At 47.3% G+C, this 24,854-nt stretch overlaps 1 protein-coding gene across 5 annotated transcripts in view; it reads left to right on the top strand.

Annotated features, from left to right (window-relative positions):
- Window positions 1–24,854, top strand: part of EXOC6B (exocyst complex component 6B) — a 306,176-nt gene that overhangs the window by 173,700 nt on the left and 107,622 nt on the right. For 4 of the 5 annotated variants that reach the window (XM_054824526.1, XM_054824524.1, XM_054824521.1 and 1 more), the window contains 10 exons: window positions 7,354–7,437; window positions 7,600–7,646; window positions 8,844–8,964; window positions 11,491–11,562; window positions 11,969–12,066; window positions 12,940–13,045; window positions 14,009–14,118; window positions 19,835–19,946; window positions 23,319–23,453; window positions 24,608–24,787. In XM_054824526.1, coding sequence (XP_054680501.1) covers window positions 7,354–7,437; window positions 7,600–7,646; window positions 8,844–8,964; window positions 11,491–11,562; window positions 11,969–12,066; window positions 12,940–13,045; window positions 14,009–14,118; window positions 19,835–19,946; window positions 23,319–23,453; window positions 24,608–24,787 — 1,065 coding nt within the window. The remainder of the gene's footprint in view (window positions 1–7,353; window positions 7,438–7,599; window positions 7,647–8,843; window positions 8,965–11,490; window positions 11,563–11,968; window positions 12,067–12,939; window positions 13,046–14,008; window positions 14,119–19,834; window positions 19,947–23,318; window positions 23,454–24,607; window positions 24,788–24,854) is intronic. The other variant, XM_054824525.1, reaches the window with a different exon arrangement.

Genomic DNA, 24,854 nt, shown 5'->3' with positions numbered 1-24,854 from the left:
ACAATGTCTCTGTTTCATTTGTACTTGTGGTCTCTCTTGACTTGCACCACTGTGAAGAATTGGCCTGGCTTCATCTTCTGAATGACCTCCTCGTAGATATTAGGGTTAGATCCCCAGATGCTTTTGGCTGCTTTTGCTGTGAGGATGCCCTGCTGGTTCATGTTCAGCTTGCTGTCTACCAAAACTTAGAGTCCTTATCCACAGAGGTGCTCCCAAAGCAGTGGTCCTCAGTCTGTGTTGCCACAAGGGGTTCAGGGGTTCTTCCTTTTTATATGTGATATTTTGCATTTGTCTGTACTGAATTTCATCATGTTCATGTCGGCCCATTCCTCCAGCCTGCCGAGACCCCTCCAGATGGTGGCCCTGCCTTCGAGTGTATTGACTTTTCCCCCAGTTTGGGTTCATCTGCAAAGTGGATGAGACCGGGTCCGTTGCCTCCTCCAGGTCATTGATGAAGACATTAAGCGAGACAGGTCCCAGAACCCCTGCTGTCATTCTCCACTTGTTGTGGGCCTCCATGTAGAGCATGAGTTGTTAACCCACAACCCGCTGAACTCAACCATCCAACCAGGTATGGATGGGTACCAGCCAGGTACCCATCGAGCTGATCAGTCATCCACCTGGGTACAATGTTTTGCTTTTTGGGAGCTCCACAGTACCTTCTCCATGTGAAGAAGGAGCCATCTGAAGGCAGACTTTTGTAGATGGATGAATACTGATCTGCTTCTTGGGAGACAGTTGTGCAAGCCCCTGAGATGGGCTGTATAGCAGTGGAGCTGTGCTTTTGTGAGATGCTGTGTAAGTCTGTCTTAAAGGTGGGAGAATTCCCAAAACATGTGCCTGGGAATTTTTGTGGACCGAATTCAAGGGAGGAGAAGAAGCCAGTGAAAGGCAGAGAGAAATTTAAGAGAAGCCCAGATCATGCAGTAGCTAGTGCTACTATATTAATAAATCTAGATGGGTGGTGGGTTTGATTCTCACTAATGAAGAAGCAAGCCAAATTCATCGGTGTGTGCTTAAGCTACAGTGATGCGAACGGCATGGTCTGTGGGTTGGGTGCTACAAAAGCATTCTCGGGTGGACTTAAAACTAGGCTGCTACAAGCAAACCGAGGCTATTTCTGCTTGTTCTACATACGTGATTAACTGGTGTCCACAGATATACACTAAACTCAGCACAACTTGGGTTTATCAAGGGAGGAATCTACTCAGCGTATATTATCATAGCACATCATCTTACTTACTGTCATTGTAATGACATTTTCACGTAAGAGCTCAGAAGATCCACTCATTTTTAGAGAGTGGACTAACGATTTTGCAGGCATGGAGTGTTTGAGATGGCTCAGCCAATAATGTCCCCATGGGAGCGATGGGTTATTGATGGCACGTGTTACCCTGTTGTATGCAGCTAGTAATTACCATTACATGAAGTACACAGGGTGCACTTCTGCTGCCAGGTAAGCAGAAATTTAGTAATCCAGAATATTGTCATCTACATGTTCTGGATCCAAAAAATCCTGTTTTACTGGGCATTTTAATTATTTGCTGAGGACAACAGAGAATAAAACTCACAGCCTGTTTTTCCCTGTGTAATTCACAGCTAGGTTTGCTTTCAGCTCTCTGCTTCTCCTGAATTATGGAACTTTTTTTGGTTCTTTTCAGCTGTTGTTTTTGCATTCTTGTGATTATATTCTGTTTTCCCTTCTGTGGTGTTCATCTACAATCTTAATTATCTGCCGCTCATTGCCAACTCTGTGAACTCTGAAGCTAATTTGAGAAGGAAAGTTCTGCCCGGTAATTTTAAAAATATGAGGCATTATTGAGGGTTTTTCCTGGACCAGTGATTACAATAAATATGTAGTTTGGAAGCATAGCTTTGGACTCTTCCTGCTCACTTAAAGAGATTGAGAATTGGGTGAAAGCTATTCTGATTCAGTCTGAATAGATGAATAAGAAAGGGACCTCCTTCTCCTCTCCCCACCATGAGTACTTGATTTCACAGAATCCCAGACTGGTGGGGGTTGGAAGGAGCCTCTGGAGATCATCTGGTCCAACCCCTGCTAGAGCAGGATCACCTAGAACAGGTTGCACAGGATTGCATCCAGGTGGGTTTTGAATCTCCCCAGAGAAGGAGACTCCACAACCTCTCTGGGCAGCCTGTCCCAGTGCTCAGTCACCCTCACAGTGAAGAAGTTTTTCCTCACATTGAGATGGAGCTTCCCATGTTCCAGTTTGTGCCCATTGTCCCTTGTCCTGTCACTGGGCACCACTGACAAGAGTCTGGTCCCATTCTCTAGACATTTATAAGTATTGATCAGATCCCCTCTCAGCCTTCTCCAGGCTAAACAGACCCTGCTCTCTCAGCCTTTCCTCATACGAGAGATGCTCCAGGCCCCTCCTCATCCTCGTAGCCCTCGGCTGGACTCTCACCAGTAGTTCCCTGTCTATCTTGAACTGGGGAGCCCAGAACTGGACACAGAACTCCAGATGTGGCCTCACCAGGGCAGGGTAGAGGGGGAGGAGAACCTCCCTCGACCTGCTGGCCGCACTTTTCTCAATGCCCCCAGGATACCATTGGCCGCCTTGGCCACGAGGGCACACTGCTGGTCATGGAGAGCTTGTTGTCCACCAGGACTCCCAGGTCCTTCTCCACAGAGCTGCTTCCCAGCAGGTGAACCCCTAACCTGTACTGGTGCTTGGGGTGGTTGTTTCCCGGGTGCAGGACCCTACGCTTGCCCTTGCTGAATTTCCTATGGTTCCCCTTTGCCCAGTTCTCTAGTCTGTCAAGATCTTGCTGAATGGCATCGCAGCCTCCTGGTGTTCAGCCCTCAAGTTAAGGGTTGAGCTTGCAAGAAACCCAGAAGGAACGAGGATGCTGCTTCTCTAACAATACGTATTAGCAGTGTCTTGCTTCTGCAGAAGGTCAGTGGTGGATTTGGAAGTCCTTGAGAGGTTGGGGCTGGCAGTTGTTCCCTTCAGTAGCCTTTCCCAAGTGCTCCCCGTTCTCAGACCTGCCATGTGCCGCTTGAGATCTGCATGTGCACCATGGGTTTTGTTGAAAAAGAAAAAATGCCGCAGGTGCAATGCATCTTTACAGAGTAAAATAGCTGCTTTCAGGAGAAAGGAAAAGAAAGGAAAAAGTTGGAGTGTTTCCCACCGAGGGAACAAGGAGAGCAGGAATAGGGCACGTGCGCACACAGCTTTACTCCGAGCTTACGTGCCCCTGTCTGGTATTTTATTGAAGCGTTGGTTAATGAAGGTGGTGTTCAGCTTGGGTGCCATGCCGTGCTGAAACACTCGGGAGGTTTGGAGCAAGTCTTCTATTCAGCCAGTTTGCTGTCCAAGCAGAAGCTGGCACCTCCCTGGACCAAGAGGCTGAGCCTGGATGGCCCGAGTGGTGCTCGCAAAGTCACTTCTCTTGTGTGCAGCACTTAGGTCCCAAAATGCTGTCTTTGAAAACTGGAAGTAAGGACGGGATTGGTTAAGTGTGAAAAACCACCAGGCGTGGGGCTGAGAGAGGAGAACAGGCTTGAAGTATAAATACTACGAGGTGTTTCAGATGAGTAAAACATGGGGTCTTGTAGTCTGTTCTGGATACTTTTTTGGTGTGGTTTCTTTCTGTTTGTTTATTTTTTTGCTTTTTTTTTTTTACCCAGAGGAAAACAATATTAAAAAGTAGAGTACAGACGAGTAATACTATCTGAAGACCTGATAAGTTGAATAGTCTTAAATAGGTCAAATGTGGGAAGCTGGGTGGTCTAAGCTAAAACTGCCACCAAGGGGAAGAAAGACTTCACGGTTTTGGGAGAATATTGTACGTGAGTGGTGAAAAGGTCTAGGGAGACAATGGAGGAATGCACTTAAGAGGATGGAATTGTGCACAAGAAAAATGTGGGTAGTGTCAAGAGAGATTTTTTGGGAGGAGAAGTTTTTCCTTGGAGTAGCCTCTCATGAGAGAGTCCCTAATTCTTGGGGCAGTCAAAAAAGGCTCAAGAAAGAAAATACAGGAAACAGTATTGGGAGGGAGATGGTTTTGGTCAAATTGGCAGGTCTCTAGGCCATAAATTTTAGGGAAACTGTTAAAATGGGAATATGATCTACTTTTTTCGGGGGGGAATGGTTTCAAAGGTCTTTGCTGTTCCTTTTCTTCTCCTACAGTTAAAGCCATTTGTTGGGTTGGAACAAGGACAACCTGGCGTCTAAAACCTTCTGAGCACCCTGTGAGGCTGAAGGAGCTTCCTTCCAAGGTTGAGAAGCAGGCTTATAGTGAATCCTTCGTGCGATATCTCCAGCCCAGCTCAGATCACTCTTGCTTCTTGTGTCTGTGGAAAACATTTTTTCTTCTGAAAGTGCAATCCAAAATAATTTCATTTTCAGAGAATATTATGAAGTTAGTCCAGATGCTTCATATTTCTCAAAGCCATCAGTAAAGTAGGGATAGAAACCTGGCTTGTGGTTTGTTCCGAGTGGCAAAGGAGCCTGAATGATGGGGTCAGGGGTTTCGGCTCTCGTTTGTAGGGACACATGCTTCCCGCTGTCCTGTCCCCCACGAGCTGGTGGCTTCTGCCTCTCCCAGCACTTGGTGACCTCCAGCATCCTGCGTGTGCTCCTGAGGAGCTGGGGGGAAAGTTGACGTATCAAATGGAGAAGCTTTCTAATGAGGTGACCAGCCATGGGATAAGGCGTGTGGTGTTGCAGGGCGATGGGAGGACGGGCCGAGCTGTGCTGGAACAGGAGCCACGTGTGGGAAGACTCCTTGGCCCTTCTAGACTCCTTGGCCTTTCTTCCCTGAAGAAATGCATGGCGAGGGAGGGGTGAGCAGGGAGGATCTCTTCTCCGAGCTCAGTTGGAGGGATGAGGGAAAGTGATTTCAGCTGAACCGAATGGCTGTGGTGTAGTCTTAGCAGAAATCTTCAAAATCTGGTATTAAAAGGGCTGATTGGTTTCAGACAGGGCTCCTGCTCCTGCTGAACTGCTTTCCAAGTTTCCAGTAAATCCTCGAGGTCACCACAAAATCTCACCTGCGTAGCTTGGGGAGATAGAGCTTACGCGTGTTCAGGAACGGGGAATTAATTACCCACTGACTTCCACATGATGTTGCATAAAGCTAAACGCGATGGCTGGCGTGAGCGACCGACCACCGTGGTGGCTGCGCTGGTGGTTGTGGCTGAACGTCGGTTTGCTTTTACCTTTGATGGTGCCAAACATCAATTTATTAAAGAAATGGGAAAAAAAATGCCTTCGGTTTTGAATTTGCACCACAAATTCGTTGGTAATAGCGGGCTGCACTAAGGTAGCGAGTAGCTTCACTCAAAGGTCTCAGTGATGCTACCAGAGATGAGTTGCTGTCATGGTCGAGATGGAGATGATCAAGGTTTTTTGTGCCACTTGTATAGATTTTGAGAGATAAGGCACAGCAGGATTTAATAAATATCTTAAGTCCGGTCCCGTCAGCAGTGGGGTGGGAGTAGGACAGCCCATTTTGTCTTTGTTCTCCTGTGGCACTGCCAAAATCCGGAGGAGATGGGTATCACCAGCATCCTGAGATGCTGGCTCCCAGGCCTGGGAGAGGACCCCGAAGGGAGGTCAGAGCTCCCTGCTCGTAGGTCCTCTGCAGGGGGCTAGTGCTTAGCTTGATAAAAATTGTAATAATCCTCCCTGTTCTGGGTCTAACCTGTAGATCACTGATTTCTGGCTCATGACCCTTCCCTCTCCAGGGGGAAGCAGCTTTTGAGAGCATTAAGATGACATATGACGTGGACGTGCTGCTTCCCAGATAGATTCCGGTTCTGAAAAGCTTCCTTAAAATATCAGATTACTTGCAGGTTCAAGCTGATGCTTAAACCGATTGCAGGAGAAGGACCTGGATTTGGACCTGACCTGGGTTTGTCCCTTGCCGGGGTACTGGCACCGCTGATGGCTGGAGGTGCCTGGCACGGGTCAGGAGCTGCTCATCCTGTGCACCCCCGATAGCTCAGATAAAAAGGACGATTCAGAGACAAAATCCACCGTATAAAGCTGCATAATCTTTGCAGTGAATGTGTATGGTCACAAGAAGGTTTTCTGATGAATTTTAGCACCGGTGGGAAGGGCAGTACGGGGCGGGAATGCTCCTGGACACGTCAGCAAGGCTGAATTTTTACGTAAGCCTTGAGCTCCGGCTTGTAGAAGACAAGGAGCAAGTCAGGCTACAGCTCCTCAAGGGTTCGTCGCAGAACATTTCATAAGGCCCCTTCATCGGGGGCATCCTAAGGCAGCCTGGTTGCATAATGCCATAGTAGCTGGAGAATCATTAAATTAACATCAGGTTTTTCTTTTAATTAATTTATTATTTTGTAGTAGAGAAGGTTGACGGCTGGTGCCTTGCTCGGGTGAGATTTGTTGTGCGTTGTTTGTTTTGTGAATTCCAAATGAGATTTTTTTTTTACTATTATTATTATTACTACTACTGTTCTCGGAACAGTTCAAAGCAAGACCTTGTCCCTTCTCTGAAGTGTTTATAATCCAATTTCAGACATAAAACAGCACGGGCGTGGAGGAGGGAGGAACAGGCGGGGATAAAACGGCAAGGTTTTACATAGCCTAGGGGACCGGGGTGGGAGGCCGACGTCTGAACGCTTCAGCAGGTCGATGGCATTTGAGGATCCTCACGGGTTTGTTGCCTGGGTGGGGATGCTCAGGTGTAGCCTGGCTTGGCAAAACAAGCCACCTACGGACGGAGCCCCCAGACGTTCAGGTCCCCGGCAGGGGCGGGCGATGCCCGTGCAGGGGAGCTCGGGTGTTCGGCTTTCGGGACTAACCGGCTCTCCCCTGGAGGCTCAGACCCACTGGAAAATTGGGAGAAAATGAGCTCAAAGCTCTCTTTTCTTTTTCCCACCTCTACAGAGCAGTGTCACGAATTGCTATAACCCACAAGCACGTTTTTCTGAAATTCCCTGATGTTTGTGGCTTCGCATCACTCTGCACCCATGAATCAGTGGAAGAATTTCTGGCATTGTCTGTCTTCTCTTTCTTTTTGCTAACACTAGAAATTCGTTGTTTCGTTGCCCCCACGGTCAAATAAATCTGATGTTTGTCCGTGTTATGGTCGGGTAAAGAAGGTGATTGCACACGTCTATACAGCACATCTGCACAGCGGGACTGGAAAATGGGCACACGAGAGTTCGTCTGATAGAGTTGGTTTTTTGACTCGGTGTTTGGAATAAAACTCTTTCTCTTCTGATATTTGGATTGCGTTTTGCAGGAAAGCGTTGCACAGATGGAGGAACATGAGATTCGTGTCTTAAATGCAATACATTGCAAGTTAACAGTTAATGCAAACCGTTATAATTAATGAATCTTTTCTGTTTTCCAGGGTGCCCGAGAAACCTTTGAGAGCTACTACAGGAAGCAGAGAAGAAAACAAGCCAGATTGGTCCTGCAGCCACCTTCAAACATGGTACGATGGTCTTCTACTCACAGTGCCCAAGCTTGCTCTGCCAAGTAAAGGAGCGGAGGTTTATCTCTGGGCGCGCTGTTGCTTCTGGATGGTCTCTAATTTATTTCTGATTGCTCTTGGCCCCCTTTGTTTTAATCTTTGCTCGCTTTTTCTTTGTTGCAGCATGAAACTTTGGATGGCTACAGGAAGTATTTTAATCAAATTGTAGGGTAGGTATTCTTTTTATAGACATCCTTGCTAACTATGTGTGTGTTGTGTTGTTGAGGACCCCAAAAAGAAAGAGAGAGGAGGGACTGTTGATCCTTTCGAGGGTCCTTTAAAGGGAACCAGAACAGGAGAGAAAAAAAGGGTGGTTTGGGCTTTTTAAGTGTTTTAGAGCGTATTTTATAGCACCCATGAACTTTGCTGCGTCACTAGTGGGAGTGCGGAGGAACCTGCCAGCTCTTGTACCAGCACGCGCGTTTCTGGGAATTTCAGGATAAAAATCTCTGCGCACTATGTGCGTCTACTTGCCCCGCTAATGAGATGAATAGGCCCTCTGCCTTAATTATTATTTAATATTTGATAATTATTCTTTGATTATTTTCCTGGTAAAGGAGGTGATTCTCAAACCTCTATTCCTATGAGCTGCTTATTATTGCACTGAAATTTGACGGGAGTCTTCCAAAACCAGCCGAGCTCTAAGAGGAGGCAACCCAAGACCGCTAATCTAGCAAAGATAGGGTACAACGTTGAAATCGCTTCAGCTAACGATAATAATTTCAACATCTAATTGTGACCATCGCAAACGCGATGCGTGCTGCTCGCCTTCTCACGCAGCTCCGTGCTCCTGGGCTGGATTTCCCTGACGAAACGCAGCTGGGATTTTGTGCATTGCTGTTTAAAATGTAGGGTGCCACGCTCACTCCCTGAAAAATACGGTTTCTTTTTGAGCAGCACGTTTGATAACTGGCGATTGGAGTGAACTGATTGCCTTTAAATGGTTGCGGGCACGTCGTGTCTCTGGGTGCAAAAGAGTATTTTTCCCTGCGGTTAACCAATTGTAACGCGATTGCTGCTGGCTGGAGCAGAGTTTAATCGGCGGTTCTTGTGCAAATAACGGGGCGGAGAACCTTGAGAGGGGAAATTCTGCCTTTGTATATACACAGAGTTGCATTACTACGAGCGACTGTGTTTTAGCTCACTTCTGGAATACAGTGAAACATCGTATAAAATACTGCGATGTTAAAAACAGGAGAATAAAGCGCTTAGTGTTGGCTAGATTTGATACAGATATCTGAGCTTGCTCTGGAGATTCGTGGATGCGCAAATGCCGCGTATCCTTCACACGCGGTGTTTGCAGATCTCTTTTGAAGTCTCGAAACCTGTAACTTTTGATAACGGTGCCATTTTCTCCTCTCTGTCAGGTTTTTTGTAGTCGAAGATCACATCTTGCATACAACACAGGGCTTGGTAAATAGAGCCTATATTGATGAGCTGTGGGAGATGGCGTTATCAAAAACTATTGCAGCACTAAGAACACATTCAGTAAGTAAAAGCCCCGGATCGCTCAGCTGTTGCTTGAGTATGACTTGACATATTGGCTTTTACAGTAGTAATCTTTGTTTTGCCTCTTTTCCAATGACCCCATTTAAAAAAATACCGTGAAAATACACAGCGATTTCCCCAAAAGCTTTCTCCAGCTTCTTTTGCCTCTTGATGCACTGCATTTCCCTGGTTCCCAAATATTTTGGGGGACTGAAAAGAAGAAAATAGTGGCTTGTTGGTTTTTCCCCTTGCTTCGCTGATCGCTTTTGAAAAGCACCAGCAGAGGGAGTCGGTTTGTCCCGGAAAAATGGGGGAAAAAGCGTCTCTTTGGCACGCTGAAGTATGACCCTGTTTGATATTCCCTTAAAGTTCATGGCGGTGAATGGGCTGCTATCAAACTGCACATCATTTGTGCATAAAAAGATACTAAATAGACATTTATTCTTTAGTACTGAAAGAAATTGGGAAAAATTGTTTATTGCTTTGGTATTTCTCTGCTTGAGCAAAAAAAAAAAAAACAAAACCCAACCCAAAACCCAAATTGCAAAAAATGTACAATTTTTTTCCAGTTTTGTATGACCTGATACAATGTTGTTCAGCTGGGAGCACTGGAGTTTTTTGAAAGCCCTGTTGGATAACGGGATGAAAAAATAAAAGGAAAAGCATTAATGACTTCCCACAAGTCCGTTTTTGAATGGTTGGGCCATTTTCTCCAGGAAAACCAAAGTGTTAAAAAAGCCACTGCTGCTCCTGGAAGGCAGTGCCACCCGAAAGCCCGAGGACACTGCAGGGTGGTGTCAGCGCAGGCCTGATCTAACGTGACGGAACGTGACGTGGTGGTACCCAAGTGATAATGGTGGTACCCAAGTGATAATGATGTCATTGCCCTTTGCTGAGAAAACCCTAAAATTTCTACCTGGAGACACAACACGCTGCTCGCTCCAAACCACGCTGAGTTCTGCATTTCCGTGCCCGGGACTTCAGCTTCGCGTGGTTGCCCACGGGCAGCGTCGCTGAAGAGCTGCTTGGCTTTACGTGAGCAGGTGGGGATAATCCAGGCGATGGACCTGGAGCTCGTAGGGATGAGGGACCACAGAGGTTTCCCGCAGTGCGCTGGCTCCGTCCGGCACGGCAGTTGTGTTTAACCGGAGAGCTGCCGCCTTCCACTTAAGCTTCTGTGTTACCGAAGGGGATAAACACAGAGATGTGCACCCCGCTAGGTTGTAAACCTGTGTTTATTTTCTTTTTAAGTGGGGTTTTTCTGCTAGGTAGAAGCTGTGAGAGTAAGCCAGGTACAAACATGGTGTTCTTCAATTTTACCAGCTTTGTTGCCGTGATAAGTTGTTTTAAGTGATGCCAAACTTAAAGCATGAAGTAGCTGCCAAGCGAGCTTTTTTTTTTTTTTTATTTCGGTAATCGTGAAATACTACATGATTTCTCAACACTGTCACTGTATTACCATGGTCATCACTGTCATCTCTAAGCACTGCTCAGCCTACAGCTCTCACGTACGGTGTCGTCCGTCCCACATTCCCGTTGAGACTTGATGGAGGGCTCTCACGTTGATGAGGCTGTTTCAGTTCTTCCCGTTCAGCCAAACTTATCCCTGGATTTTCTTCCTTGCTGCAGGCGGGGACATCTTTTATCACTTCTGATAGCTTTAGGGCATTATCTTTCTTTCTGACTTTATTTTTTGGACAGTGAAATGGAAAATGTGTCTCTTCCAGTCTTTCACATTGATTAATGGAGTCATTCCTCTTTGAGTTTCCAGTGAGCTTTAAATCTGTTTCTCTTTCCAGCTTATGATCACTGATTCTATATTTGGTAAGAGTCTGTCTGAAACTTTACATATTTCAGCGTAGGGAGGTTGTCTGCTCTGTCCAGAGAGCGCACGAAGCCTGTGGGTAACACGGGGCGGCTCTGGGGGCGCGACCAGCGCTGTCACTGGGCTGAGTTGTATCTCTAGGGTTTTGAGCGGTGTCCTGACCCGCAATAAATACTTGCGCTGTAGCTCTGACCATTGATGTTGCTGAAATATAGGCATGCGGCGTGTTTTTTCTCAGCCTGAACCACTTAGCAATGCGGCCTTCGCGCGGGGCTCGGGGATGCCTCGCCGCGATGCTTCGTTACCGTCAGACACAACACACTAAATATTAAACGAGAGGCGCTGCTGTCGTCTCGGTATGCCAACGCGCTGATTTGCTTCATCTCCTCTCGCTTCCCCAGCAGCTCCTGGGTAATCTTAGAGACACTTCAGGTATCTCTAGAGCAACCGAAATCCTTATTCATCATGGAGAGCCTCAAGAGCAGTGTGTTACAAGGAGAGATACCCTTATCAGCGAGCCTTCCCTTGCCCTGTACAGCGTGAGGGCACGGGCTGTAGGATAAAAGCTGCTGTTCCTAAGGCTGTACGGCGTGCCTGTGTATTTATTATCACTCAAGCGATAATGCAGGAGCGCCGAGGGCAATATTTTTCCCGCGTGCTGCAGTAAAAACCGTGTTTTAATTTCCTCCCCTTCTTTGCAGTCCTACTGCTCGGACCCGAGCCTGGTGTTAGACTTGAAGAACCTCATCGTCCTCTTTGCAGATACACTCCAGGTAGGTGACTGCCGGTGACCGCTCTATATCTCGCTCAACGGTTGCGCTGCTCGCAGATGGTGTCCACCAGCAGCGTTAAAGGGCTGATGAGGGCTCGCTGTGGCAGCCCAGATTCTTTTTTCATGTTGCAGTGCCCTTGTTCGCTCTGCCAGCCCGCAGGCAAGGACTAAGCCTTGGCCGCCTTGCCAAGCCCTTGTTGCCTCCTGCCCACACCCAGCCCAGCCTTTACTAGCCCTTGGTGCTACCTCCTCAATAAATCACCACCTAAATCTCTCCGCCAGCACCATACACCTCTGCGGTGGTGGTAGGGGAGAATTTGCCCATGTGCTCCCTATTAAATAGGGAAAATAATCTTCGGCTGCCTGTTGGTGACTTGTTCTTATCTGAAGTTGCTCTCTTCCCCCAGGGATACGGCTTCCCGGTGAACCAGCTCTTTGACATGCTGTTGGAGATCCAAGACCAGTATAGTGAAACCCTGCTGAAGAAATGGACAGGAGTTTTCAGGTAGGAAACTCTTCAAGCAAGCTCATGAGATGTGTCTTACAGAGTAGCTGAGAGACTAGTAGCAAGCTCATGTTTAAATTTTGGGCAACAGTAAGCTTCAGCCTGGGCTTTCCTTGGGCCAGAGACAGCCAATTTAAATACAGTTGTGAGAATCCTGCGTGTGGTGAGAACTGTTGAATAAATCGATGTTTTATGTCCTGGAGGGATAAGGTTATGGTTTTGTTATGGACCTCACTTTGACACTCAATAGGCAGAAGGATGCAAAAATCTGGTGTTGCAGTAGCTTTACCGTGCCCTCGCTCCAGCGCTGAGTCACGTGCGTCTTGGGACGTCGGTGGCAAATCCTGGTGCTGCCGCTATAGGCACGTCCATGAGCTGAGCGGTTGCCCACAGGTAGGGCACAATATATTATCCAGGGCTCCATGCTGTGCTCCGGAGCCACCAGCTCATCCTCTGATGGTCCCTCAGGATATCCCGGGAGGATTGAGGTGTCTCAGAGCACGGGGTACTGGGAAGAGGTGCTGGAGGAGTGTCCGTGCCCTGGTAGCTCAGCCTCCATCTTCCTGGCGTCAGGCAGGACTAAAGCTCACTTGGGCTTTACCAGGGCCTGCTGCTGAAGCTCCAGTCTGGACTGAAAGAACTGCTAAACTCTGGTCGTGGCTTTACGCACAATGAAGGCTGGAAGCTGGGAGAGATCCTTGTGTCCAGCTGCAGCAAAGATGATTTCAACAGTTACAAATGCGGGAGGAAGCTTAGGCTCATGGGACCACATCTTTGACTGGCACCTACTTCTTAAGAGCAGTAAATCTGCAAAGTTGTGGTTGGTCTGTCGTCACAGAGCTGTCTTTCTAACTTTTCTTTTCTTTTTTTTAGAAATATACTTGATTCAGATAACTACAGTCCCATCCCAGTGACAAATGAAGAAGTTTATAAGAAAATAGTTGGACAGTTCCCATTCCAGGATGCCGAACTTGAAAAGGTAACCTGGAAATGAGGAGAGCGTGTCTGCTGGTGCAAGAAAACCCTGCACCCTTGTTAGTGGCATTGAGAACTGCCAAAGGGTCCAAAAAAACCCAAACCAACCACCAAAAAAAACCCCAAAACAAATAAGCGTCAAAAAAAGCAAAACAAGGGAAAAACCCCAAATATACTTTCCACGTGTTACATTTCTCCTGGCATGGATGAGGGGTATATCTTGGCTTTTGTAGAGGTGTGTGCTTGCAAAACGTAAGTGTAGCCAAATTTGACCTAGCCAGTGTCCCTTAAAAGCCTGTTTGGCCTTCTGCTCCACATCTGGCAGCCAGCGAGCTCCAGGCCTGGTGAACTTAATTAGGACTGGGAGGGTTTTCGATCCAAGTGAAGTGTTTAGATTGCAGAAAGTCTGTGTCCTTCCCCCACAACTGTATGATGGGGTCCAGCTTCTTACTATCAACGCTCTGCACTCCCAGCCGTGTGTGTAAAAGCTAGCTAGGAAAAATTTGGTAGAGGACATCTGTTTTCTCTTGGCTCTTGGTGTTATAAAGCAAGTGCTCACCTTGGGCAGCAACTGTGGGAGGTGACCAAGCAAAACACCTTGTGTGTGGTGGGAGATAAAAGTCAAGAAGTTCTCCAGTGGGTCTTTTTCATATGAGTTAGGGAGTCGGGAGAGGGAATGAGGGTCGCGTTGTGCTGCCTGCTCCCTCCTAGTTGCAGGTTTCCTTCCAGCCCTTTTCAGACTCCAAATCCCTTACGCACCCGTGTGCCGTTTGTACGTGATTATCTGGTCTTTCACTTGGCTGTAATGTTTATATAATATGCAGTAAATGCTGGCTTGTTGTTTCATTGCTGGACTTAGCTAACTACTAGAATTAATTTGACTGCTTGGAACATGTTGCTGGAAAGCGGTCGTCACTCCTGTTAAATTATCTGCTCTTCGACTTGAATTCTCTCCTCTATTTTACAGCAGCCGTTTCCAAAGAAGTTCCCCTTTTCTGAGTTTGTGCCCAAAGTTTACAATCAGATTAAGGAATTCATCTACGCCTGTCTGAAGTTTTCGGAAGACCTTCATCTGAGGTAGGGAATGAGTGTGCTAATAGTTGTAATCTGGAGGTTTCGTCTGCACTGGAAGATCTCAACGGGATAAAAATATGAATCTCTTCCTCAGCCCTTCATGCTGCCTCAGCTGCTTGGATGTACCAGGTCCAGGCTGGAGGTGGCCGGTGGTCTCCTTGGAGTGGTGGCATCCTTCGTGTGCAAAGGGCTGGCTAAGTCTTCAAAAATAGCTGCCTCATCTAGGGAAAGATAGCGCGGGACCACGCTAGCTGTATAAAAAGTGAGGGGGCTGTTTCCTCCAAGACGTTTCTGAGAGTCAGTTGTAGTAAATAGATAAATCTGGTTGTCTCGAGAAAGATAGTGATGTCCACTTGTCATCGGGTCAGTGCCTGGTGTAACATCTACAGTCTCCATGTGACCTCTCCGGACTGTCCCTCAAGGAGCAGGTTGGCAGGAAAACTCTTGAGGTTTTGATTTGCCCCGTGTGTTAATGAGTTTCGGCTGCTGGTTTGGGGGGTTTGTTTTTCTTGTTTCCCATGGGAGTTTATATACAAATAACATTCCATGTGTTTACCCTCCCTTCTCCATCCCAGGGCGCCTTGATGCTGGTTTAAAACCCACGTGTATGTGTGTGAGATTGGGAAACAACTATATTTGCCAGAAACTGCAAGTTGGTGCTTTCTTTTTCCACCCAGTAATGTCTTCAACTTGGTAGAGGTACATGAAGAGATTTTTACTGGAAGGAGGGATCCTTCTTCCCTTCTGCTTGCAGCACCGTACTAGTGAGAGGTTGGACTGGGGATGGCTGGGGGGTTCACCCCCTTGGCAGCTTCATGTCCTGACACTGGAGATTGCCCCAGTGCTGATGTGAAGATCTCCAGCCTACACAAGGCTCTTCAGGGTTTCAATTCTCTTCCTTCGTGTGAGGGATAGTAATTTGGAGAGACACTTTCTCTCCATCTCCTGCTAGAGGACGTGGTAGCTCTTTGGTTGATGTGGAAGCACAGGACATTTCTCACCCCACGTTTAATCGCAACCTTTCACTGGTGGCAGGTTGTTCTCTTTGGTGGCTCCCAGGGCTCTTAACCTGTGGGTCACCATTAAACATCTCAGTTTCTGAAGCCGACAGAATGGTCTGATTTCACACGGATGCTGGTTTCACCAAACCCCTCTGTTGGCACTTCCCTTGCGAGTTTTGTGCTCTTCACCATTACGGAGATGATTGGGTTTGTCAGGGAAGGGAAGAAAAGTGTCCCCTTGGGTGCCTCCTCAGGGGTCCCCCCGGACACATTATTAAAATTCCTTTCGACATTGGATTTTCCAGCCCTTTTTGAGGAGCGGTGTTGGGCTGGGGGAAGGGAGCCGAGCTCTTGGCTTTTCTAGCCAAACATTTGGAATATTTCTCTGAAAACCCCTGTTGACACTTTCTTCATTTCACCCTGACAGCTTGAATTAGGTTTTATTAGGAAGCTTGGCTACAAAGCCGGCAGCAAGTTTTCTTTCTCTTCTCTTTCTTTTTCTTCTTTGGTTGTCATTTACCTTGCACCCTGGAGTGATTGGGGTCAGCCCGTCAGTCACGGGAGGCCTGAAGGTCATGACTACTGCTATGGGATACGGGACATCAGCTGTCATTAACCCAGACAGTTCGCTTAAATCCTCTGCGGTCTTTTCCTGAAGAACAGAGCCCTGTGGCAGAAAATTTAGCTTGTATTTTTTTTTTTCCTAATTATTTTTTTAAACTAGCTCCTTGTAGTTGTTGGACGGGAGTGTTCTCCTTTATGCAGATATGCTTGTGAAAGTTATTTTGCTTTGCAAGTATTTGAGGAAAATTTGGAGCTTCCTATGCATTTATAGGCGTTGCAGTATTTTTTGGTTTGGCTCTATTAATTTGATCAGGAGAAAGAAAAGCTCCTTTACATTTTCAGCAGTTCTGCTTTTGTTAAAAAGTGTGCGTTTGAGCTCATCGAGGAGATGTCTTTGAAAGTATCCACTCGCTGGAAGGCTTCCGCCGGCTCTGGTGGAATTTCCCATTTGAAAGATAGGGAATATCTTTGGAAAACAGGGGGTGCAAGGATGAGATGTCAGCTCTAATCTACCAGGACTTTGCTTGGGTTTTTTTTTTTTTTTCAAACAAAGCACCAATCCTGAAAGCACTTGGGATATAATTTTTAAAGTGCTGAAAATAATTTAACTACATAAAGTTATTAAAAATAAAGTAAAATAAAAAAATAGGAGGCTTGGATAACTAAATCAGATTGGACCTTTGGAAGCCCACTTTAGGAGAGAGGGGATCAAGGTGATTTCTTTGAGAAGCTCGTGTTATTGCTTCTGTGTCACTAGAGGTCTGTGGTTGTAGACCAAGCCTGGTAACGAAGTTGGTAGATCAAATTGACTTCAGACACACGTAGTGAGCAGCCCACATGAAAAATATTGTTCATCTGGGGGTCTTATTTTCTTCTTGCGCATTGAGAACTGAGATCCGACCTTGCTCTTGAGTCAAGACCCAACCTCTACTTCACAGTCAAGAGTTGGCATCACACAACTGACTGGTACCATTACTGTTTGCTAACTGGCCCCGCTGGTCTGGACACTGGGTCTGGGCTGTTGGTGTGAGCTGCTACTTGGTGCATCATTTCAGCTGGGCAAGGCGAGGGCTAACGCCCATCGCTCCTGTTGCCACCCTCACTTACCTCTTCTGTTGAAACAAGGAAGATTTGGGGAATTGCAGTCCAGCACTTGGTCAAATCCTGCTCTTTTTTTTTTTTTTTTTTCCTCCAAGGAGTGTTTCCATTTTTTTTTCCCTTACTCAGTGTGTGGACCTCATGGGAGATGTCACGGATCCTTCCGCTCCGGTGGAATCCACCCACAGGAGTTGCGAGGCTGCTTGACCCACCATGTAACTCAAGCTAGAAAATCAGGTTGTAACTTAGGCAGCCAACAAACACAACGAGGCTGGGAAACCTTTGGAAATGGTGCTTGTGCGCAGAGAAAGCTCGGTTAGAAGTGCTTTGAAGAAGTAAAAGTGGCATGGAAGTGCTAAGCAGTATTATTAAGCACTACTTGAGGCTATCACGCTTGAGATGTTCCTGCAGCCGAAGTGAGCGATCAAAGCAAACCCTTGATTTGCAAAGCGTTTGGTGATATGGCAACCTCGTGCCGTCAGCGCTGCCTGCGGCGTCGGGCAGAGGCCGGCAGCATCCCGCTCCTGCCAACAGCGTGACTGTCTCAGGGCGTACACGCAGCCAGACAGTAACTGGCTTGTTTAATTACGACGCCCTGATGACAGGTTGACATTTGAATTAAAAAAAAAAAAAAAAAAAGCAAGCTTTTTCAGCGCAGCGTCGTTGGTTGCTGCATTGGTTTAGTGAGAAGAGCTGACGTCATGTCCAAACCCCCGTGTTTTTCTTCTGTGCTTTCTTGGTTCCAGTAGATGCTGGAAGCTCCGGCCACCAGCTCCTCTTCCAACCTCGGCCGTTCTGCATCTCCACCATCCTTAGGGACGGGCTCTGTGACTCCCTCTATATTTCATTTCAGGATTTCTCAGGGAAAATCCCGAAAGGGCCACAGTGCTCGTACAAAGATACAGCTTTGTGTATTGTTTGCTCCCTACGCAATTGTTTCTTCACCCACTCTGAGCGCGGGTCCAGCCCTTTTTGCTCCCCAGCCCCCTTCCCCGGGTCCCACACCACTCTGGCAGCAGCAGGCAGCTGCCCCCGGTGTCACGGGGTTCCTTTGTACCCCCCCTTCACTTTAAATCTCCTTTTTACCATCTGTAGATCGTCACAGGGTTAGATTTTATTGTACTTGCTATATTTAACGGTGCTATTGTCTGGTGGAGGGGCCTGGGGACAATCTGGTTCTTCCTGGGGGATGACGGAGGGCCTGGGGGGGGTGCATGCATGTGTGGTGGGTTTTGGTTGTGGGGGGTTTTTTTTGTTTATCTTTAAGTAAAACCTTATTTGAGAGTCCTACCATGGTACAAAGACCTGGAAAATTACTTGGCTGGTTTCTACTCCCCCCCACGTTTTGATTTCTGTTCCGCACTTTTAAAAACCCAAGCGCGTCACCTTGGACCTCACATCAAAACCCTGCGAGAAGGAGCCAAGGGCTCCGTCTGGGACGTGGAGTGGGCTAGCCCTGAGCATTGCTAGCACAAGATGTGCTTCCTCGCGAAGCAGGAGGAAAATAAACTCACAGGGATCAGCGGTGATGATCTAGAAGAGAGCCACACGAAGACTTTGGCTGATGACATCGAATTTAAATTATCAGGAGCTGGGTCCTGCTGAGCTGCTGGCCCTGCTCCGCTTGCGTCCAACTGAGAAGGAGACACTGGTCAACCCTTGGCAGGCGTGTAGCTCAGAAAAACAGACTTCTAAACATCAGGGAAAAGGAAATATTAGAGAAAGCTGTTGGGGAGCGCAGCGTGGGGAGCAGCCGCTGGGCGTACGGGGAGTTGTGCAGCTGGGCTTTTCCTTGGGAAAGCTGCAGCAAGACACGACTTTCTCGGTCTCGCGGAAATACAGGCATGACTTTGCTCAGAGACGCGAGCGGCGGGTAATATTTGCCGCCTCTCCTGGGAATTTGAGGGATTTCAGTGCAATTCTCATGTAGCGGCACAAGGAAAGTCCTGAATGTCTTCAAAAGTTGAGTTGACTGAAGGATGCTCAGGGAGGATGAGCGGGTCCAGGAGGCTGCTGTGGCCACGGGGTTGCTGTTGGAGAAGGCTCAGCCTTGCTTTCCCGAGCGTCAGGCGCTGATGGACCAGAGCTTGGCTCAGTGCATCTGCTCTAATGTTAAATAGGCACAGAAATTCGGGAGGTGTGAGCTGGACAAGGGCTGGCAGCACCCATCCCTGCACCAACAGGCACCCCAATAGCAGCACCCCAATAGCAGCACCCCGACATCTCCCACCTCGCACGCCAGCGGTGGGGTAACCGCAAGGTTTGCTTTTGCTTCTCCTGTCCATCCCTGCTTTGTAATCTGGCCCTTTTGTCAGGTAACGCAGGAGAAGGAGCAAAAGGTCACGAGCTTGATTTACCGGGAGCCTTAAAGTTATTAATGCTTCTCAGCTTTCCAGCTGGAAATTCTCTTGGCCCTCAGCTGCCTGTCACTGCGCTGCCAGAGATGAAGCCCCGTGGTGTCAGGGCTAATGCAGGGCCAACGACAGATCAAAGGAGCCTGTGCTGGGGTGGGTTTCCAAAACCTCCTTCAGAAAGGAGGGGTCGCACCTTGCTGGTGTGCACGTTGGAGGGGCAGCAAAGACCGTGAGCGTGTTGCAAAAGCTTCCGGTCTGATGCAGTTAAAGAAAAAGCCACGAGATTTTGCAGGGGTGGCGTTTTGGGGGTTCGATGTGGTTTTGCCCCCCCATTGTATGCCTTTCGATCCCTTTCTCCTTGCGTACTGAACGTGCAGAACTCCAGCGTCGCGTGCAGGGCAGGGCTGCACGGGCTGGTGCTGATGCTGCGCGCGGCTCTTACCCACGCTGGACCGTGCCCTCGGAGAGGAGAGGCTCAGGGGTGTAGGTCTGCCTGTATGAGTCCCTCTTCCTTAGGGAAACGTGCACAAAAAGGCCTAAATTGTTGGTATTTTGGAATATATTAGTATGTCTGTGCCTGTAAGAGGTCCATGGATGATCAGCTAGCAGAGGATGAGGAAGGAGCCCGGGTGATGAGGGCTCCAAGTGATTTTGTTTTCATAGAGCGTTTTGCAAATCTCTCTTTTAAATTCTGCTTTTCAGCTCCACCGAAGTTGATGATATGATTAGAAAATCTACGAATCTGCTGCTGACCCGGACGCTGAGCAACTGTTTACAGAATGTCATCAAGAGGAAAAACGTCGGGCTGACGGAGGTAGGACACGGATTCGAGGAGACTCAGTGCTAGGGCAGAGTGACAGAAGGGGCTTTGGTCCCTTGGAGCTCCTTACAGCTGTACAAAGCAAGAAATGCTTTATATTGTGGGAAAGAGGAAGCTTTTTTGCTGTTGGCATTATTTCTCTTTTGAATTTGTGGAGCATTATACGTCTGAATTAGAGTAAGAGGACTTTGAGGAGCACCAGAGGAGAGCCAAGAAGAGGAGGGACGTGATGTTTGAGCAATTTCAGACCATTGCTACAGTACAAACTCGATACTGGTATTTTCGTATCAATACTTTTTTTGTGCACAAAGTCAGATTTCTGTAAAGTTTAAGGCACGTAAATCGTGGCTCTGTGGGAAGGCGTGTGGTACCCAGGGCAGTTCGGATACCTTAGTGGGACCTCTGTGTGCTGTTACTCAATGAGTAGATATTAACACAGCTGCACTTGTTCAATTGACTGTACTGTAGAAACGTGTCCTCTTCTCTGGACACTAAATATCCTGTGGAAGGGAGTTTTGCAGAGTTTAGTGCGTTTATGGTGGTGTGTATTTACACACCATGCTTCCTCAGCCCTTTATCTCAGAGTCTGGAATCTCTCTGCTCCCTGGGGGCAAATTCCTTTTCCCTCCTGCTCCTCCCAAGGCTCCCTCCGCAAAGAGGAATGCAACACTACCCCTGCGCTATCCATCCCCCCAAAATGATCTTTTTTGCTGCCGTTGCAAACGTTCCCACAGTGTGATTGAGCGTAGGAAGGGCAAACCCAGCGCAACAGTCCCCTCAGCCGCTTTTGCCCAGGTTAGACGGTGTAGATGTTTCTTGGCATCTTTCACGTTGAGCGAAGGTGGTGCCTTTCTTTGGGCTGAGAGTGGCTTCTTCCTGTGCTTTGGAGCTGAAGAGGACTTTTGCGAGGAAAGCCTATGTAGTGCAACCTGAGCTTAAAGTAAAGATGTAGTATGTCCGGAGAGTGGTGTTCATCTCTAAATCTCTTCTCATATTTTCACCCTCTTGTTCCTTACCACTTCCCAACGTACAACCAGCTCTCTCCTGGGCTTGTCTCTACCATCGGTTTTTTTCTAATTTGGTTGAAGAAAAACTACTTTGAGCATCTTCATCCCCTCCTGCCTCTTTTCTCTTGTAACCATTGACCTGTTTGTCCAAATGGAAGCACGCTGTGTTTTTCTTCTGAGTTTCTCAAATCCTTCCCACTTAAGAAGAGACGTTGATGTGACTGCATGGAGCACGGGAGTCAAAGGGCGCGTTGAAGACTCCCGGATGATACACAAGCATAGTTCTGGTGTCAAAAGTGATTGCAAAAGGTATTTAAGTACCTTGCATATAACTATCACTTCCTAGATTTAATTTTTGCACACAGCAACACCGTCTGTTTCTGGGCACTCCAAATGTCATCCTCCAAGCAGTGGACAAGGTAACGCAAGGCCGTTTACCAGCCTTCCTGGGCTGTTAGCCTCTTTAATTTATTTTTCATTGCTGTTTTTCGGGGCTACCTCTCAGCAGTGAATGTTGCCGTTTGCTACCAAGTCTGCTCCAAGTAATGCTGATGTTTTGAACAACCCTGGCATCCCTCAACAAAAGAGAGGGAAAAGACGCTATGATTTTTTTTTCATTTGAATACCCCTACAAGAAGGTCTTACCCCTCTGAGTTTCAGAGAAGATCAGAACTTGAAGGAGCCCGAGAGGGAGCAGGAAAACTCATAGCAAGTGGTGGAAGAGAATCAAAGCATTCAGGGCCTTCAAGTTTGATAGCTGATCTGGACCAGCAAGTTGTGATGATCAGAGAGGAGTTTTAGGAGGAATTTCACACAGCTGGAAATACCTAATATTTAATTAACTTGAAACTATAGGAAAATAGATGACGATCATGATATCAGGGCTATCTGAACCAGAGAAAGGCAAACACGAGCGCTTGTTCGAAGGCAAAAATCAAGAACAGAATTAACCCAAGGAATTCAGAAATGAGAAGCTCCCCCCGCAGTTACCTGTGTAATACATTTTAGGGACCAAGTACAAAACAAGAGGAGTTCAAATAGATTGTAATTTGATTTCTTTAGAACAAAAATGTGACTGAAATTGCAGAAGCGCTGACTGGAAGGGACCTCTGGAGGTATCTAGCTCAGCTTCTCAGTGAACGTGGGATTATTACTCGCTCAGATCATGTCAACGATGGCTTTTTCTACCCAGGTTTTAATTTCTCCAAAACATAGGTCCCACAGCTTCTCTGGGCACCCTGTTCCAGTTCTGCACTACCTTCCTAATGACTCTTTTCCTTCCTAATATCCAAGATGAACCTCCCAAACTGCGACCGTTGCCCCTTCTCATGTCATCTGGCACTAACAGTGGTTGGACGCTATAATCTTTGTAGCGTTACTTCAGTGTTTCTCTGCCTGCAGCACTCAAGTCAGTGATTAATCCATCTCATTCGGAAGATTTGTGAGGGTTTCAATATAATTTCTTTAGAGGAGGTAACTGCAGAGTGCCACACCATACTCCAGCAATTAAATTATATCAACCCGGAGCATTATAATGCCTTCTGTGTCTGCGAGAGAACTGTTTTGGCATGATATCTGAGCTAGACGTTATTTGGAAAGGTTTTGTTATAGCTTATGTTGCACCTTGAAAACATTCACAGCAGTCTGCTTGGGGAAAAAGGTATCTGCTTACGGAATTAATGGTGCTTCCAAGTCAGTGATCCCGAAGTGGAAGTCCGGATCGGTTTGCTCTAGATTGTCAATGTTTGCGTTGGTTGACTTCAGCGGAGGCTTTTACTCTGTAGTTGCCTTTAATGTCCTGAAACGGTGCCGTATGAAGGCAGCTGAGAAGACAGCAGTAAGAAAATTGCAGATAATGGTGGGTATGGTAACCAAAAAGATACCAGGGTGAGATCTGCTCTTCACCCACACCACCCTCGGAAAAGTAAAACCTTGTGGTTTCTCTGTTAAATGCTTTAACATGACGTTGTTCGGTGTCACTCAAGATACGGGTTATTTAGGGTTCATTAGCAGACAGAATACTCGCGACTTGACATGGCATTTTTTTGTAAGCCTGTTGTATTTGAACTGCGCTGAAATGAGCACTGACAGACGGCTGAATGTAGGAAAGTCATTAAAAAAAATAATCTTTTGTAGTATTAGTGGCTGTCATGGGAAATGCTTTTCCCCCCCAAATTATCTTTTATTTAAGTTTCTGATGTTGTTAAAGGAGGAGAGCTTTTGAGCGTGTAGCAAAGCTTAGAATGTTTGTACAGCGTCAGCTTTTCGTGCCAGAAGTTCTTATGAATTGGCATCCATTAACCTGGCACGTCCCTAGCTTGAGGAGCACGACGGTTGAATACCTTTTTTGCCTTTGCAGCTTGTACAGATTATTATAAATACGACCCATTTGGAGAAATCCTGCAAGTTCCTAGAGGAATTCATAACCAATATCACTAATGTACTTCCAGAAACTGTCCACACTACGAAACTCTATGGGACCACGACCTTCAAGGTGAGAAGGCTGGTAGATCCACCTCCGGGGAGTCGCTCTTGGTGTTTGGTTGGAGAGTATCTGCTTTCCCAGCGCATGTGTGGATGTGTGTGTGTAGGGAGCTAAGCTGAGCTGACAGGTAATTTTGTCATATCCTGGGAAGCTTACGCCATCAGACTAGGTTTTGGGTTTGTCCTTCGGAGCGTTACTGCTGTCGAGATCGTGAGCCTTTGTAGACCTAATTTACAGGCTGTGACTGCAGCACTTATTATCTAAAGGATTAAGCAGCTTTTAAGCAAAAGTCTGAATTTTTTTTTTTTTAATGAATTTCCATTTTGCTGTGTGAGCACCGTACAGTGTTACGCTCGTCTGGCCATGAACGCAAGCTCTCCTCTTTCACCCAAGAGGAGAATAGATTTTCAGAACTTGTATTTCTGTATCTTTCCACTCCTTTTAGCATTATCCCCTAAAAATCAGGGCTGGCAGAAACTGCTAGACTTCCCAGTCTTTAAATCTTTAAATCATAACCCAGGAATGTCCACCCAGATACTTGATATGAAATCTTAAGGCCATAATTGGGTCAACTGTGGGGTGCCTGATTTGTGTCCCGTGACAGGAGGGCAGGAGATGGCACCGAGAACAGCACCGAGGACTCGAGCAACAGTAGGGAATTCCTTAGGTGAGGTTTGCCCTTGGGGTAACTCAGCAGGAGACTAAGGCTCCGTGTCCCCAGGGAAGTCCAGTCGTTGTCCCTTCTGGCATCATCTACCTGTTTGGCCTAAGAGTGAGTTTTCCTACCCTTATTCTGGCAGGGAGGCTCCTCTGTGGCTCTCCTGCACCCCATACCTGCACACAGTTTGCTGGGTCTCAACCTTTTTTCATATGGGACGTTCCTCTCCCATCTCTCTCTCTCCCATCCTGCACTAGATTTGTCCTCCTGGTCCCCAGGTTGCATCAGAGGTAGAGACCAGCTTGATCTTGCCTACCGCTGACCTGGTGGCACATGTCCCACCAGCCTGAGCTAACCTGAGGCTGTAGCAGCCAGGTAGCTGCCTACAGGCACTTTGTCTTGTGCTGCCTCTAGGGCTCAAGGTTGGGTCAGTCTCATGTCCTGTTACTGGTGTAGACTTGTGGTGTGGAGACTCCATCCCATGTAACGTTGTCTTGTTTCCCAGGATGCCCGCCATGCTGCCGAGGAGGAGATTTACACTAACCTGAACCAGAAGATAGACCAGTTCTTGCAGCTGGCGGACTACGACTGGATGGCCATGGAGCCAGGCAGCAGGGCCAGCGACTACCTTGTGGATCTCATTGGCTTTCTACGCAGCACGTTTGCTGTGTTCACCCACCTCCCGGTAAGCGACCTCCACCGATTTGCTTTCTTTTTCTGTCTGGGGAGCGCACGGGCACCTGATGGCGCTG

The sequence above is a fragment of the Grus americana genome, chromosome 4 (assembly GCF_028858705.1).
Source record: "Grus americana isolate bGruAme1 chromosome 4, bGruAme1.mat, whole genome shotgun sequence".
Lineage (NCBI taxonomy): Eukaryota > Metazoa > Chordata > Aves > Gruiformes > Gruidae > Grus > Grus americana.
The sequence above is the reverse complement of the archived record's forward strand: the minus strand, read 5'-3'. Positions and strand labels throughout refer to the sequence as shown.